The sequence below is a fragment of the Rhinatrema bivittatum genome, chromosome 4 (genome assembly GCF_901001135.1).
Source record: "Rhinatrema bivittatum chromosome 4, aRhiBiv1.1, whole genome shotgun sequence".
NCBI classification, from domain to species: domain Eukaryota; kingdom Metazoa; phylum Chordata; class Amphibia; order Gymnophiona; family Rhinatrematidae; genus Rhinatrema; species Rhinatrema bivittatum.
In genome coordinates, this window is record NC_042618.1 from 339952640 (window position 1) to 339969494 (window position 16855).

Sequence of the window (16855 nt, forward strand, 5' to 3'; positions counted from 1 at the left end):
CCCTAGTCTCTACTTTATCGCTAGTCTGCATTATTTTGAGGTGTGCAAAATATTATGTACAGAAGAATACCTCTGCAGGGTAGAATCAAAAGCCTTTTTTGTAGGAAGTGCTGTTGTGTGAATATCTCTCGATATTTATCTGTTTATGCAGCTCGACAATTTTGCAACCTTTCGGTTAGTCTAAAAGTATCTACTTTGTGACTTTACCTGACTACAATATTAGTATGCTAAACAGTGAGAACGTCTTTAACATCACATTGACTTTCATTGTTGAGCTTTGCGCCAAGGACAGGATACAAACCTAGTCAAGTATCAACCAATCAGAGGAGTCACTTGAATAGTGCTTGTGATTGGCTTTTGAGTAAGAAAGAAACCCAATCAGTGTTTTACTTTAACAACCAATCAGATGGCTGCCTTTCCACCAATCATAACGAGGACCCGAGCATGGCTTTTGTGTTCTGTGATGTCACCGCGATGCCGGAGATGCCGACAAATCGAAAAGCCCGTTGCAATTTCGTGTAAGTATGCTAATACGGTTACCATGACGTCAATACGCTGCGTGCCGTTCGAATATAAAATGTGAGTGCCGTGGGGGGATGGCACAGTGTTATTGTTGCAGAGAAGAAGACAGGAGGTCTTGGCAGCTGTAGTTTGCAACGAATTGAGGTGAGTTTGGTCGTCAACACTGGTCGTGTTGTTCTCCGGCGAGTATGCTGTTATGTTCGGGGTTGGATGAGCTCTGTGAGTTCCAAATAGAACGTTTTGGTTTTTGTCTCGCCCTTCTATGTAACTGGAGCCGTCGGATAGGTTGCGGCGGTTGACTGGGGATGGTGGATTCGGAACTTTGGTTCCTGGAGAAAACTCCTCTTTTGGGTCTTTGTTTCCCCCTTTGTGGATGTGAGGGACTTCTATGGGATAGAGGCCGAGATTGCGCTAGACCCCGGCACTCCTTTGGTTGGTGTTCCCCCGGGCTTTGTTAATCTTTGGCAGGTAGGCTGGAGGGGGAGGGGAACGGCGGCGGCGACGACAAGCTTCCTTGTCTGGAAGGAGGGAGGCGGGGCATCTCGTCCTCAATGGCGCTTGCGCAGGCAGGCAGCCGGCCTTCGTGTTCTTTTTCTTCGTATTCCCCCCGCGGTGTGACTCAGACTCGTGGGCAGTGTGTTTCCTCGCGGAGGTGGTTTTAGGTGCGTGTAGAACGCGTGACTGTGCCTCATTGAAGGAGAGGGCAGCGATGTAGATTATTCTTTCCGGCGTAAGAGGTATAAACTTTTTCTTCATCTAGGAAAGAACAAAATGGCTCGTACCAAGCAGACTGCTCGTAAATCCACTGGTGGGAAGGCTCCCCGCAAACAACTGGCGACTAAAGCCGCTAGGAAAAGTGCGCCCTCTACTGGAGGAGTGAAGAAACCCCATCGTTACAGGTATGACCTCAGAACCGTTTTGGCCGTGTTGTCGTCTTCCCCTTTTCTGTTGACGGTGTTATCTTTTACGGCACTTCGGTATTGAGTTAGTTTTCACTATTCCAAGCTATTACCATGGTCTCTGTATAGCTGGCTACAATGCAGAAGGTATTCCTAAGTGGGTAGTAATGGTGTTTCCTGGTCTTCTAGGCCTGGTACTGTAGCACTACGTGAAATTCGTCGTTACCAAAAGTCCACAGAGCTGCTGATCCGTAAGCTTCCATTCCAACGGTTGGTAAGGGAAATCGCCCAGGACTTCAAAACAGACTTGAGGTTCCAGAGTGCAGCCATTGGTGCACTTCAGGTAGAGTTTGAATACACTTATTTTTTTATTTTTTTTTAATAGGTGGTGACAAATTAAATTCCTTATTTCATTCATGCTGTCTGGCAGCTTTATTAATTGCATCTATTTAAAGCTGCTGGCTTTTAAACCTGACTGCCATTTTGTGGTTCTCTGCCAGATTAAAAAAAACAAAAATAAAAAACTGTATTCTAGGCCTTAACTTAACCAATGGTTTTTCCTTCTTGAAAACAGGAGGCTAGTGAAGCATACCTTGTTGGTTTGTTTGAAGATACCAACCTGTGCGCTATTCATGCCAAGAGAGTCACCATCATGCCTAAAGATATCCAGCTGGCTCGCAGGATACGGGGAGAGAGAGCTTAAGTTAAAAATGATGTTGGTGATTTTGTAGTAAATTCTGTAAAATACTTTGGTTTTATTTGTGACTTTTTTGTACGAAATTGTTTATAATATGTTGCATTTGTACTTAAGTCATTCCATCTTTCACTCAGGATGAATGCTAAAAGTGGCTCTGTTCATAGACCTCAGTGATGTGGGCACTTGTGCTCTGGAGTGATATTTCTGATATGCAGAAGGGGGTGGGTGATCTTTCTTGCTTCTCATGCATGTTTTCTGTATGTTAATGAATTGATGGTAGCTCAAATTCTAAGGTACTAGAATGGTATAAACATGTACAGGGTCCTTTTGCAATAAAACTGGTTATGACTTAGTCCAAGTGTGTTAACAGTTGGGGCTGTTTAAGTCTAACCAGACATCACTGTGATAGGAAATGGACTTTTCAGCACATGAAAGGACAAGTCTTAACCACAGTGTAACTTACAGTTTCCTAAAATGTAAAACCTGGCAGCTATAGAATACACTATGTGCATTTATAATAGCTATTTTATATATTGTAGTGTTGACATTTTTAAATTAAATGTTTTACATTCACATGCAAAAATTTGTCATCTGTTAAATAATGAACATTGCTTGTTTTAGAAGTCCAACAGATTTTTATTTAGTGTAGAGTCCTGTATATAAAATTCAAGCACTTTGCTTGATAACTATGGTATGCATCCAATTTTATGATTTAGGGCAGGGGTCCCTAAATCTGCCCCCCCCCCCCCCCCCAAATCTAATCAAACTTTCGGGAGTTCCACAATGACTGTGCATAAAGTTTGCATGTATTATCTTCCTATGCAAAAAGATCTCTGGTTTTCCCCACAGTGACTCTACCTGACTAGATTTCAACATCAGAAGTGTGGGGACACCTAATCTAGGCCCTATGCTCTAAAACAAGTCATAGTGCTTCATTCTTGAAGCTCTTGTATGCTATTTTAGTAAAAATAACATGGTCAACTGTTGCATATAAAGAACATTAGTATAAAACTGTTTTTGGTTTTTTTTTGTTGTTTTTTAGTGAAGGCTATAACATTTCCTTGTAAGAATGGCCCTAGTTAAAAAATGAGGTGAAACTTAAGACAGGTTGATATTTCCCTAGTGTAGCTAAGCAAAAAAAAAAAAAAATTTGCCGAACTATTGGTCCTAGTGATCTCCTGCCACCTGGGCCAGAGCCATTACAGCTGAATTCTCCCTTCAAGCTATATTGTTGCCATAACAACATGGGATGACATCTGCTGTCTTTAAAGCTACATGCTCCATCCCCTGGTGAGGGGGTGGGGGGAGTAATCTGCCCATTCACTAAAAGGCAGGGTATAGTATCAACATACCTAAAGCTTATGCTGGTGATTTAACAAACAAGTGAATTTCAGGATAGTGTCCAGCCCTTGATCTTATAACTGTCTTGTTTAGCAGCTGCAGTTTCAATACCTAGTAATTGAGCAGACAGCAATAAGCCACCATTCCCTCCAGTACGCTACTTCTGAGGAATTAAGAACTCCTTAGGTGTGGGGTAAGGTCCTAAAATTATCTGAAATAGTGCATTGACTGTAGAAAGAATCTTTCATTTTATAAGTAGTTGCAATAAACTCTATCTGCCTTAAACACTTAAGACTAAGAAATGTACCTCCCCACTCCAAAGAACTTGATGATGCCTTAGATATTAACCTTATCGCCATACTCTTCAACCTTTTTTGAAAAGGTTGTTAGCTGAGTAATTATTTCAATATTGGGGGGGGGGGAATTGGTGGATTTAACTTAATCTAAAAGTTTTGATTCTGTTTTTTCACAATCTTTAGTAAGCAAGTTACTCTATAAAAAGGACAGAGCTGGATTTCAACTCCACACAACAAACGTCTTCCACCATGGGCATAGAAAAGTGGTTTGTAGATGTTTTAGAGCAACATGCCTGTACTCAAAGGCTGGGCCTGGCTACCACATCCATCCAGGCAGCTTGTTAACCTAGGTTCTCCAACTGTATAGCCCCCTCTGCAACACATTGCTTCACAGAAGGCTCCCTGTAGAATTTTCATGATCTTCAGGTATTGGAGACCTCCATGAACAGTAGCCAACTTGCACCATTTTTCTTCAGACAACCCACTCCGTATGTTTAAACCCAGCAGCTAAAAAAAAAATAAAAAAATTAATGTGCTAGTATTGGACCTAGACTTTTTTATGATTAAGAGGTAGTACACAAGGTCCTAGCCTAATATACATCCGGTAAGCTAATTCTTTTGTGTTGCACAGTATTGTTAACTCAAAATGGAAAGGGTGGTTGTACTGCAAAATCTACAAATGAAACCAGAAAAAGATTCTTAGACAAGGTCTTAAGGATAGCCTAACTTACTAAAAACTAAAGCAAGTAATAATTATTCTCACATGACAAGCAGGTTGGTAGTCCTCACATATGGGTGAAATCACAGGATGGAGCCCAATCATGGAAAACTTCTGTCAAAGTTTCCAGCACTTTGACTGGCCCCTACTGGGCATGCCCAGCATGGCACTAACCCTGCAGCCAGCAGGGGTCCCCCTTCAGTCTTTTTTCCGTGCAGCAGTAGCCTCGTGGTTAAGGAGCTCTGCAGAGATTCCTGACAGGAACTTTCCTCACGGAATTACTAAAAGTTAATTTGCCCCACAGGGGTCCCTCCTCTAACTTTTTCAAGCCGCAGTACTCTAAGTTTTTACCCGTTTTTCCGTCTATTACCCTAGAGTTTGGCCCTCGCAGCCTACTGGCCATCAACCGTACCATGGCTCAATTTTTTCCATGGCATCGGGGTTCCATCAGTGCCTGGACTATAATCGCACCATGTCCATCACAGACCCCCCTAAAGTCTGTAATGTGTCTTGGACAAGAGCACGATGTCTTGACCTGCACCAAATGCGACCTATTGGTGTCATTAGGGTACAAGGCCAGAATGGAGAAGATGGAACTTCTCTTCCGTGCTCAAACCCAAACTCCATCCATTGCATCGACGTTGTCTGAACCGGCACAGTCAACTTTGCGCCAGCATCATCCACAGTCCGGCATCGACATTTAGGCCTTCAACACCCTCTAGACAAACATCGCCACTGCCATAGAAAGTTCTCGGATCATCGACCTCGCCATCGTCCGAGCTGTTGTCGAAACCCTGTCCAGAAAAGGCACTGACCTTTTTGGCGAACTGGTCACCGAGGCAACCCCCACCGATGCAGCCGCAACTCCATCTTTAAGGATGGTCCCTCCGGCTATGCCTCTGCTGCCTTCTTCTGTTCCGGAGCTGGGGCTGCTTGCTCCAGGTCTCCGAGAAGAAATGGACTGGATGGTTCAGGAGGCCATCGACAAGGTGATGCAATGACTGCAGGATCCTCCAGTACCGATTGCGGAACCGATCACAGACTTGATTCCGGCAGCATTGGCACAACTGCTCTCCAGGATGGAAGCGCTAATTGCTGCTTTTCCACCGATGGACCCTGCAGGGGTCACTGGCGCCAGTGCCCTCCCTGCTCACTCTGTCATCGGGAGGATAAACAACTGTTTCGCATTCCTCCTTCGGGAGTTCTGCCTCAGCCATCGATGCCAATGTGTCAATCACCACAGAGCCATCCATCAATGCCTTTGCCTTCATTGCTGCCTCCGATTATTCCTTCGGAGCCTAGACCAGGACCTTCAGGTATCCCACCGTCCCGTCCCCCTCTACATCCTAGAGGGGCAGTGCTGATCCCTATGATGCCTGGACTGATGATTCCTCACCAGACACCGATTGACTTGCCTTCACCTACTGAAAGTAGAAAGCGTTCTCCAGAGGACCTTTCCTTTATAAATTTTGTGAAGGAAATGTCTGAATTGGTTCCCTTCCAATTACAGACTGAACAGGATGATAGGCATCAGATGATGGAGTTGCTCCAATTCTTGGATGCTCCCAAGGTAATAACCTCTATCCCTATCCACCAGGTTCTTCTGGATCTCCTGAAGAAGAACTGGGAACATCCTGGCTCCAGTCCACAGGCAAGCTGACACTACCTATTTTGGTGCAATCAGCTCCGGACTTTCAGAAACCACAACTGGATCACCAATCTGTAGTGGTGGAATCTGCACAGAAGAGATCAAAGCCTCACACTTTTTTTTCCCCCTGGCAAGGAACAGAAGTTTCTAGATGCCATTGGTCGTAGAGTCTTCCAAGGATCAATGCTTATCTCCTGAATTGCCGCTTATCAGCTCTATATGACCCACTATAACAGGGTCATTTTTAAGCAGATACAAGACTTGACGGACTCCCTGCCTCAGCAATTTCAAGAACAGCTCCAAACCTTAGTAAACAAAGGTTTTGAGGCAGGCAAGCATGAGATCAGATCATCTTATGATATCTTTGATACTGCTACTAGGCTTTCTGTAGCTGCTATTTCAGCGAGAAGGTGGGCCTGGCTCAAGTCTTCTGAGGAACAAGACAGGTTATCTGACCTGCCTTGTTGGGTAGGAGATAATCTGTTTGGAGAACAGATTCAACGGATGGTGGTGGAACTTAAGGACCATCAGAAGACCCTAAGAGAGCTCTCTCTGATGCCTTCTGATTATTCTTCTAAACAGCCCTTCAGAAAGGACCCTAAAAAGTCATTCTTCCACCTGAAGAAGTCCTACCCGCCACCACCCAGATCCCATGCCACGAGACCTTTTCAAAAAGCACAGTCTCGTCAAACACGTAAACAAAAACCACAAGCAGCTCCTCAAACAGGGCCTGCTTCAGGTTTTTTACTTCCACCTAGAGAGCAGCAGCCTAATTCCACTGCCTCACCTACCAATGGGAGGTCAATTGTGCCACTTCCACAACATATGGCACTCAATCACCTTGGACTAATGGGTACTGGTGATAATTGCTCATGGTTACTATCTGAATGTTCTCTCCGTGCCACCAGACTCCCCACCTCTACCGAAGTGGAGAATATACAATCACTCCATTCTTCTGGATCAAGAGGTCTCCCTCCTTCTCTAGTCCAAGGCAATAGAACTTGTACCATACTCTCAGCATGGTCTAGGGTTCTAGTCCTGGTACTTTCTAATCCCCAAAAAATCGGGAGGCGGTTGTCCTATTCTGGACCTACGGGCCCTCAACAAGTATCTCCAGCGAGAGAAGTTCCAGATGGTAACCTTAGGCTCGCTTCTTCCTCTTCTACAAAGAGGAGACTGGCTCTGCTCTCTCGATCTCCAGGACGCATACACTCATATTGTGATAACTCCATCTCATTGCAAATACCTGAGGTTTCTAGTAGGCCCCACCCACTATAAATACAGAGTGCTTCCATGTGGCCTAGCATCTGTGCTGCGAGTCTTCACAAAAGGCCTCGTCGTAGTTGCAGCCTTCCTCAGGAACCAAGGTGTTCAAGTCTACCTCTATCTAGACTACTGGTTAATCAGCGCTCCCACTCAGCAAGCTGCTCTGTCGTCTCTCAATCTAACCTTACCCACTCTAATTTCATTACGATTTCTCATCAACTACGACATATCCTACTTCCCTGTACGTACCAGGATCAGTCCAGGACACCTGGGTTGTGACTCCGCACCAGTAGATGGAGACAGACAGATTCTGGTGGTTAGTCAGGTTTTGAATTTTGGGCTAGTTTTTGTTAGGCCTAGTTGTTTTATGCTAAATTGGGGTTTTGTTTTTCTTTTAATCCTTCGTCCTGGGTGCCCTGCCTCCTAGGGGGGTTGAGAGGTCCTGAGGGGACTACCCTCCCCCGGTTGAGGCCGCTGCCAGGGTCGAGGACCCGGCTGGTCTAGTGGCAGCGTCAGGGGTGACACCGGGGAGCCCGGTTCACTCACCCCTGCAGGACTAGGGCTCCAGGACCCGGGACAGCGGTCAGCGTTTAAAAAAAAAAAAAAAAAAAAAAATTGTTTGTTTTATTTTGTTGCGGCCGGCTTTCCGTTGCTTAGGCGTCGCTGCTCCTTCGTTTTTCACGCGGGGGGGGGCGCCGCTGGCAGGGGGGAAGGTCGCCGAATTCGTTTTTATTAATTTTGACGCGCCTCAGTTTTTTCTTCCCGCGGTCGCCGGCATGCCGCGCGGTTCTCCCTGCAAGGCCTGCGGATCGGCGCGTGCGCGAGCGTTTGTCCCGGGAGGGCCTCTGCTCGGCCTGCGTCCCAGGCGGTGAAGGAACGTCCGGGACATTGCGAGGGGCTCGGGCCCGGAGCGCGCGTTCGCCGCCACGAGGGGTAGGCCAATTAGATAGGCCTCAGGACATGTTCCCGCTCAGCGCGGGAGTGGCGGCCATTTTGGCCACCGGCAGGGAATTCACGCGGACCGCGGCGGGCGATTCCGCTCTACCTCCTGTGTTATCCCCACAGCGGGGCGCGGCGGGAGGGGTCGTCGCGGAGGGGCTTCGGCCCCAGGGGGATTCCGGGGCCAATTCGTCTGACTCGGGTTCGTTTTCGGAGGATTTACGCGGTTTTGCTGCGCAAGGTACTTAAATACAAGCGTAGCACGCGCTCCCGAAGGGGGGGCTCTGAGGAGGGCCCCCACCAGGCCCCACCAAGTAAGCACAAGGCGAAAAAGACCGAGGTGCGCGCCCCGGAGCCCTCGCGAGGGATACAGCGGCCCCGGGGCGTACCTCAGGAGTCAGATTCTGAAGATTCCTCCACGGTGGATACTGCTGATCCCGAAGAGCCCCCGAGGGGGGCCGAGGCGACGGGGGCGGATGACGCCGCCCAGCCCGTCGCGGGAAAAGGCACACAGGCGGCGGACGGGGATGACCCCAAGGTAGTCCACCTGTTCCGCAGAGAGGAGCTATCGCCACTCATCCCGGCCATCCTCCAGGAGCTGGGGATAGAGGCTCCACCCGTGGTGGTCCGCCAGGAGGCCAATATGGATCCAGTTCTGCTAGGTCTCACGGGACCGGCGGTGGTTTTTCCTTTTCATTTTTTTCTTCTTCGGATATATTTTTCCGGGAGTGGGATACCCCGTAGTTAGGGTTGAAAGTCAGCAAAGCCATGGATAAGCTCTACCCGCTCCCGGAGGAGGCGCTGGAGCTTCTTCTACTTCCAAAGGTGGATTCAGCGGTCTCCGCGGTGACGAAAAGATCCACTATCCCGGTCACGGGGGCGGCGGCCCTTCGGGATATACAATACAGGAAGCTAGAGGTGCAGCTCAAGAAGATATTTGAGGTATCCGCCCTAGGGGTGCGGGCCGCAATCTGCACTAACTTCGCCATGCGAGCTCGTTTACGCTGGGCCCAGGTCCTTCAGGCGATTGCGGGCCTCTCTGCAGAAGAGACGTCTCAGGCTGATAGATTGGAGGCGGCAATAGCTTATGGAGCTGACGCCCTCCACGACCTTCTGCGCACCTCGGCTAGGTCCATGGTGGCAGCAGTTTCGGTGCGCCGTCTCCTGTGGCTGCGCAACTGGGCGGCGGATGGCTCTTCCAAGGCCCATCTGGGTTCGTTACCTTTCAAGGGGAAGTTGTTGTTCGGTAAGGAGTTGGATGATTTGATGATTTCTCTGGGAGAGAACAGGGCATTCAAGCTGCCCGAGGATAGGACCAGAGCGTGGTCCTCTTTTCCGGCCAGGTCCCGGTTTCGGGGGCCCAGGAAATCACGCCCTCACAGATCCGACGGACCTTCGTATAGGCATCTTCTTCCCGGAACACTCAGTGGCAGCAGTCCTTTCGTGGGTAACGTTACGGGAGGCAAGCCGGAGCCCTGTTGGGTGCGGGGTCCAAGCCCTCCCAATGAAGTCTGGCCGGTAATGGACCAAGGTGACGTCGGATCCGTGGGTCCTCGACGTGATAAGACGCGGCTACGAGTTAGATTTTGCTCGCATCCCAGCGGACAACTTCCTGGTCTCGCCTTGCAAGGCCTCCGGGAAGAGGGCGGCGGTGTTGGACACCATCCGTCGGCTGGAAAGCTTGGGGCCCATATCCCCCGTCCCTGTCGATCAGCGCGGCACGGGCCGTTACTCCATTTACTTCGTGGTTCCCAAGAAGGATGGCTCTTCAAGGCCAATTCTGGACCTGAAAGGAGTAAACAGATGTCTTCGAGTTCCCCACTTCAAAATAGAAACGATTCGGTCAGTTATCGCTTCGGTGCGTCCGGGCGAATTTCTGGCTTCCCTGGATCTCACGGAGGCGTACCTTCACGTGGGCATTCAGCCATCGTGCCAGCAGTTTTCTGAGGTTCTACCAGTTTCGGGCGCTCCCATTTGGCCTTGCAACGGCGCCTCGGACATTCACAAAAGTGATGGTGGTAGTGGCGGCGCAGCTGCGATGAGAAGGTCTCCTGGTTCATCCTTACCTAGACGATTGGCTGATTCGGGCGAAGTCCGAGAGTCAGTGTCGACAGGCGGTGGACAGGGTCCTCTAGCTCTTGCAGTCCCTGGGCTGGGTGGTCCATTACCACAAGGGTCATTTGGACCCCACTCAGTCCTTGGCATATCTGGGGGCCTTATTAGACACGGATCGGCAAGCTGCAATCTCAGGTGAGGCGTCTGTTGTCGCTTCGCCGTCCGCGAGTCTGCGATTACCTGACTGTGTTGGGGTCTATGGCTTCAACGCTCGCGTTGGTACCCTGGGCGTTCGCTCACCTGCACGGTCCAGTCTTTGGTGGCTGGATCCAAGTCATTTGTCCTGTGGCGTCTCCCTTCTCGTTCCAGAATGGACGGTGGTGACCACGGATGCCAGTCTCCCCGGCTGGGGAGCAGTTTGCCTAGGGAAGTCGGTACAAGGCCTTTGGTCAGAATCACAATCACAGGCTCAGTGGTCCATCAACCGCCTCGAGACCAGAGCGGTCCGTCTGGCTCTCCAAGCCTTCCTACCATTGGTGCGGGGACAGGCGGTCCGGGTACTGTCGGACAACGCCACCACAGTGGCCTACATCAATCGTCAAGGCGAGACGAGAAGTCCGCTGGTGGCGGAAGAGGTGCACATGTTGATGGCCTGGTCGGAACAACATCTCGGCAGCATAGCAGCGTCTCACATTGCTGGGGTCGACAACGTACAGGCAGATTTTCTCAGCAGGCATCGTCTAGATCCCGGAGAGTGGGAATTGGCGGACGAAGCGTTTCTCCTCATCTGCAGGACTTGGAGAGTTCCCCACATGGATCTGATGGCCCCGTGGCACAACGCGAAGGCTCCGCGTTTTTTACAGTCGGCGTCGAGAGAGGGGAGCAGAGGGCGTCGATGCGTTGGTGCTTCCTTGGCCGACGGATGTGCTGCTGTACGTGTTTCCCCCATGGCCAATGATTGGCAAGATTCTGCGGTGCATAGAATTGCACCCGTCCATGGTGGCCCCGGAGTGGCCACGCCGTCCATGGTTCGCAGACCTCATTCAGTTGTCGGTGGCGGCTCCCCTTCGTCTTCAGGGATTCGCGGGGCTGCTTCATCAGGGCCCCGTCTGTTTGGAGGATGCAGATCACTTCTGTCTCGCGGCATGACTTTGGAGAGGACTCGGTTGAAGAGAAAAGGTTACTCGGACGCGGTTATTGCTACGCTACTGAGATCCCGGAAGCAGTCTATGTCCCTGGCCTATGTCAGGGTATGGGTAGTTTTTGAGGATTGGTGTGTGACGCGAGGTTTGGATCTCCCTAGCGTTGCGGTCCCTGATATTCTGGCTTTCCTCCAGGCGGGACTGGCCAGAGGATTGGCGTGCAGTCCCTACGGGTCCAAGTGGCGGCACTTGGTTGTTTGCGGGGGAAGGTCGGTGGATCCTCCCTGGCTCTTCACCCGGATATAGCCCGTTTCCTGAAGGGGGCTAAACATCTCCGTCCTCCTTTGCGTCCTCCCTGTCCGGCTTGGAATCTCAATTGGGTTCTTTCGGCCTTATGTTCGGCACCGTTTGAGCCTTTGCAGCGCTCTACTGTCAAAGATCTCACGTTAAAGACCGTGTTTCTGGTGGCGATTTCTTCGGCTCGCCCTATCTCGAAATTGCAGGCATTGTCCTGTAGGGAGCCGTTCTTGCGAATCTCCGACACAGGCGTTTCCTTGCGGACTGTCCCTTCCTTTCTTCCTAGGGTCGTCTCGGCTTTCATTTGAACCAATCCGTTGAACTTCCCGCTTTCGCGGTCGGGGAGTCGTCGGATCCGAAATCGAGGGATTTACGGAAGCTGGATGTGCGGAGGGCCCTCCTTCGCTATCTGGAGGTCACTAATCCTTTTCGGGTAGCGGATCCTCAGTTTGTCCTCCTTTCCGGCCCCAGGAAGGGTGCTGCAGCGTCTCGTACGACGATCGCTCGATGGCTTAAAGAGGCCATAGGCTCAGCGTACATGATACGGGGACAGCCTCCGCAGGTGGATCTTCGGGCTCATTCGACAAGGTCTCACGCTGCGTCTTGGGCGGAGGCTTCTCAGGTGTCGCCTCAAGAGATTTGTAGGGCGGCTACCTGGAAGTCGTTGCATACCTTCATCAGACATTACCGTCTGGATGTTCAGGCCACTGAGGCCGGAGGGTTTGGAGAGAGGGTACTCCGAGCGGGACTCTCTGCTTCCCACCCTCGGTAAGTTGGCTCTGGTACATCCCAGGTGTCCTGGACTGATCCTGGTACGTACAGGGAAAGGAAAATTAGTTTCTTACCTGATAATTTTCGTTCCTGTAGTACCAAGGATCAGTCCAGGATCCCGCCCGCAGTACTACGCTAAAGTAACGGAGAGTCCACTCATCATTCTTTCTGTACGCTCACTGCTTGTTCGCTCTCCCGGTTGGGGAGTCTGGTTCCTACCGGAGTTGGAATTGTTTCCGGTTAATTAGCAAGTTTTGTTAGTTAGCTATGGTTGCCTACTTGGGTTTCTACTTTGACATTACGTATGACTGAGGGGCTGTGACTGGCACAGGGGCATAAATGGCTCCGCCCACAAGTTTTAGTCTGTCTCCATCTACTGGTGCGGAGTCACAACCCAGGTGTCCTGGACTGATCCTTGGTACTACAGGAACGAAAATTATCAGGTAAGAAACTAATTTTCCTTTAGTCCCATCTCAAACCTTGTCGTTCATTGGGGCAGACTTGGACACCTTGCAGGCAAAGGCTTTTCTGCCTCGACAGTGAGCTCTCACTCTCGTGTCTCTTGCACACCAGCTGCAGTCTCAGCACTCCGTGACTGCATGCCACTTTCTCATCCATGGGACACACCAATGGCCCGTTTGGCCATGAGTCATGCAGTGGACTCTAAGGTCTCAAAGCATTCAGCCCCTGTCGACCATTGTCCACGTGACTCACTCCATCAGTCTCTAGCCTGGTGGAAAAATCAGATCAATCTCCTCCACGGCTTGCCCTTTCAGGCTCCAAACCCTCAATTAATTCTCACCACTGATGCTTCCAACCTCGGATGGGGAGCCTATGTGGCCGATCTGCAGACACAAGGACCTTGGTCTCCAGAGGAAGCCAAACACCAAATAAATTTCCTGGAGCTTCAAGCAATCAGATATGCTCTCAGGGCATTTCAGGATTACCTCTCAAATCAAGTTATCCTGATCCAGAAGGACAACCAGCTGGCCATGTGGTACATCAACAAACAGGGAGGCACAGGCTCCTTTCTTCTGTGTCAGGAAGCTGCACAGATTTGGGCGGAAGCTCTCTCCCATTCAATGTACCTCAAGGCCACCTACTTGCCAGGAGTGGACAATGTGTTTGCAGACAAGCTTGAGTCGCATCTTTCAACTGCACGAGTGGTCTCTCAACCCCTTGGTAGTGAACTCCATCTTACAACAATGGGGATATCCTCAGACCTCTTTGCATCTCCTCAAAACCGCAAAGTAGAGAACTTCTGCTCTCTCAGTCGCAGTAAACACTCTCAGCCCAGAGATGCATTCTCCCTCTTGTGGGCAACCGGTCTACTCTACGCATTCCCTCCACTTCCTCTTCTCTCGAAGATTCGTGAAGTTACGTCAGGACAAGGGAACCATGATCCTGATAGCACCTCACTGGCCACGCCAAGTGTGGTTTCCAATACTACAGGATCTCTCCATTCGCAGGCATATGCCCTTGGGAAAGGACCCGCTTCTGATCACTCAAAACGATGGGTGCCTCCGCCATCCCAATCACGCCTTGTCCCTGAATGCATGGATGTTGAAAGGTTAATCTTTCAACCACTTAATCTTTCTGAACCAGTTTCCCGTGTCTTGATTGCTTCACGGAAGCCTTCCACGAGAAAAGCTTACTCTTACAAATGGAAAAAGATCATGTCATGGGAGAAAAGCTTACTCTTACAAATGGAAAATGTTCATGTCATGGTGCTCTTCTCAGTCCCTTGACCCCTTTTCCTGTCCAATCACGAAGTTTTTGAACTATCTCTGGCATTTATCAGAGTCGGGTCTAAACACTTCTTCCATCAGAATGCATGTCAGTGCGGTAGCCGCCTTCCATAAAGGTATTGGGGATGTTCCTATATCAGTACAACCCCATGTAATGCGTTTTCTGAAAGGCTTGGTTCACCTCAAGCCTCCACTGCATCCTCCGGCCCCTTCTTGGGACCTCAACCTGGTTTTGGGTTGAACATAAGAAAATGCCATACTGGGTCAGACTAAGGGTCCATCAAGCCCAGCATCCTGTTTCCAACAGTGGCCAATCCAGGCCATAAGAACCTGGCAAGTACCCAAAAACTAAGTCTATTCCATGTAACCATTGCTAATGGCAGTGGCTATTCTCTAAGTGAACTTAATAGCAGGTAATGGACTTCTCCTCCAAGAACTTATCCAATCCTTTTTTAAACACAGCTATACTAACTGCACTAACCACATCCTCTGGCAACAAATTCCAGAGTTTAATTGTGTGTTGAGTAAAAAAGAACTTTCTCCGATTAGTTTAAATGTGCCCCATGCTAACTTCATGGAGTGCCCCCTAGTCTTTCTACTATCCGAAAGAGTAAATAACCGATTCACATCTACCCGTTCTAGAGCTTTCATGATTTTAAACACCTCTATCATATCCCCCCTCAGTCGTCTCTTCTCCAAGCTGAAAAATCCTAACCTCTTTAGTCTTTCCTCATAGGGGAGTTGTTCCATTCCCCTTATCATTTTGGTAGCCCTTCTCTGTACCTTCTCCATCGCAATTATATCTTTTTTGAGATGCGGCGACCAGAATTGTATACAGTATTCAAGGTGCGGTCTCACCATGGAGCGATACAGAGGCATTATGACATTTTCCGTTTTATTCACCATTCCCTTTCTAATAATTCCCAACATTCTGTTTCCTTTTTTGACTGCCGCAGCACACTGTACCGACGATTTCAATGTGTGGGTTGGTTCATGAAATCACCATTCGAGCCTCTTCACTCCTGTGATCTTCGCTATCTCACATGGAAAGTGATTTTCCTTCTGGCAATCACTTCAGCTCGCAGAGTTAGTGAACTACAGGCCTAGTTAGTTACCTATCCGCCTTACACTAAACTCCTGCAGGACCGGGCAGTACTCCGCACTCATCCTAAGTTCTTGCCTAAGGTAGTATCGGAGTTTCACGTTAATCAATCCATTATACTACCTACCTTCTTTCCCAGGCCCAATTCCAAGCCAGGAGAACAGACTCTGCATACCCTTGACTGTAAACGGGCTCTAGCATTCTACCTAGACCGTACAGCTGCCCACAGGGAAAGCACTCAACTGTTTGTCTCTTTCCACCCTAACAAGTTAGGGAAGCCTGTGGGTAAGCAGACTCTCTCCTGGTTGGCGGACTGCATATTAGGGAAGCCTGTGGGTAAGCAGACTCCTGGTTGGCGGACTGCATATCCTTTTGCTATCAGCAAGCGGGCATTCCATTTCAAGACCATGTTAAAGCGCACACTGTGAGGGCCATGGCGACTTCAGTAGCACACCTACGATCGGTGCCGCTTCCTGACATTTGCAGGGCTGCCACCTGGAGTTCTCTCCACACCTTTGCAGCCCACTATTGCTTGGACAAAGCTGGAAGACAATATTCCATCTTCGGCCAGTCTGTCCTTCGTAACCTATTTACAACGTGATGTACCCAACACCCTTCCGCCTGCCCAGTGGGGTTCAGGATGCCCTCTACCAAATTCCACCCCAGTTGTTGTGCCTGTTGCACACCTTTGGGTACATTTGGTGCATGTTCGGACATCCTCAGCACGGTACTCGCCCATATGTGAGGATTACCATCCTGCTTGTCCTGTGAGAAAGCAAATGTTGCTTACCTGTTACAGGTGTTCTCACAGGACAGCAGGATGTTAGTTCTCACGAAACCCGCCTGCCGCCCCGCGGTGTTGAGTTCGTAACGTTTTATTTTATTTTTCAGCATTGCCTGTAGCTTTTTAAATAAGACTGAAGGGGGACCCCTGCTGGCTGCAGGGGTAGTGCCATGCTGGGCATGCCCAGTAGGGGCCAGTGAAAGTTCTGGAAACTTTGACAGAAGTTTTCCGTGATTGGGCTCCAGCCTGATGATGTCACCCATATGTGAGGACTAACATCCTGCTGTCCTGTGAGAACACCTGTTACACGTAAGCAACATTTGCTATCATAGATACCTGGGATGTTTGGTGGGGTAGGCTTTAGAGTATACCTTCTGACCGGAACTCAAGGAATGGAGGTTTGCTTAAGCAGGCTTTTACTTTTGGCAATGTGGAGGAGGCAGCATTAAAGATGCCATCTTTAGCTACTTGCTTCAGTTTTTCTTTCCCTGTATATACCTGATCAGTCCAGACTCCTGCGTTTATGCATCACTTGCAGCAGATGGAGCCAGAGAAAGCTTCAGCCACTGCTTCATAATCCCTGGTGCTACCAGCAGATGGTTGCTGGTGCAGAAACCTGCACTGCGGCAA

General features: G+C 49.5%; 2 protein-coding genes across 4 annotated transcripts in view; one reads left to right on the plus strand and one right to left on the minus strand.

Annotated features, from left to right (window-relative positions):
- Positions 1-425: 425 nt before the first annotated feature.
- LOC115090878 (histone H3.3) lies at positions 426-2701 on the plus strand. 2 transcript variants are annotated; one of them, XM_029600494.1, is made up of 4 exons: positions 426-518; positions 1283-1421; positions 1611-1764; positions 1996-2701. In XM_029600494.1, the coding sequence occupies exons 2-4, from the start codon at positions 1294-1296 to the stop codon at positions 2122-2124; spliced, it is 411 nt and encodes a 136-aa protein (XP_029456354.1). In that variant the 5' UTR covers positions 426-518; positions 1283-1293; the 3' UTR covers positions 2125-2701. The 2 variants fall into 2 exon arrangements, with proteins under 2 accessions (XP_029456354.1, XP_029456353.1); XM_029600493.1 differs by lacking the exon at positions 426-518 and adding an exon at positions 525-666.
- A 154-nt stretch (positions 2702-2855) lies between these two features.
- The window catches only part of LOC115090877, an 88363-nt gene continuing 74363 nt past the window's right edge, over positions 2856-16855 (minus strand). For both annotated transcript variants that reach the window (XM_029600490.1, XM_029600489.1), the window contains one exon: positions 2856-4262. The gene's annotated coding sequence lies outside the window, so the exon portion shown is untranslated. The remainder of the gene's footprint in view (positions 4263-16855) is intronic.

Bases quoted from the DNA above. Each gene is read 5' to 3' on its own strand.
- LOC115090878 (XM_029600494.1), top strand. From the start codon at position 1,294: ATGGCTCGTACCAAGCAGACTGCTCGTAAATCCACTGGTGGGAAGGCT. The intron at 1,422-1,610 runs GTATGACCTCAG...CTGGTCTTCTAG, and splicing joins AAGAAACCCCATCGTTACAG to GCCTGGTACTGTAGCACTAC. The intron at 1,765-1,995 runs GTAGAGTTTGAA...TCTTGAAAACAG, and splicing joins CAGCCATTGGTGCACTTCAG to GAGGCTAGTGAAGCATACCT.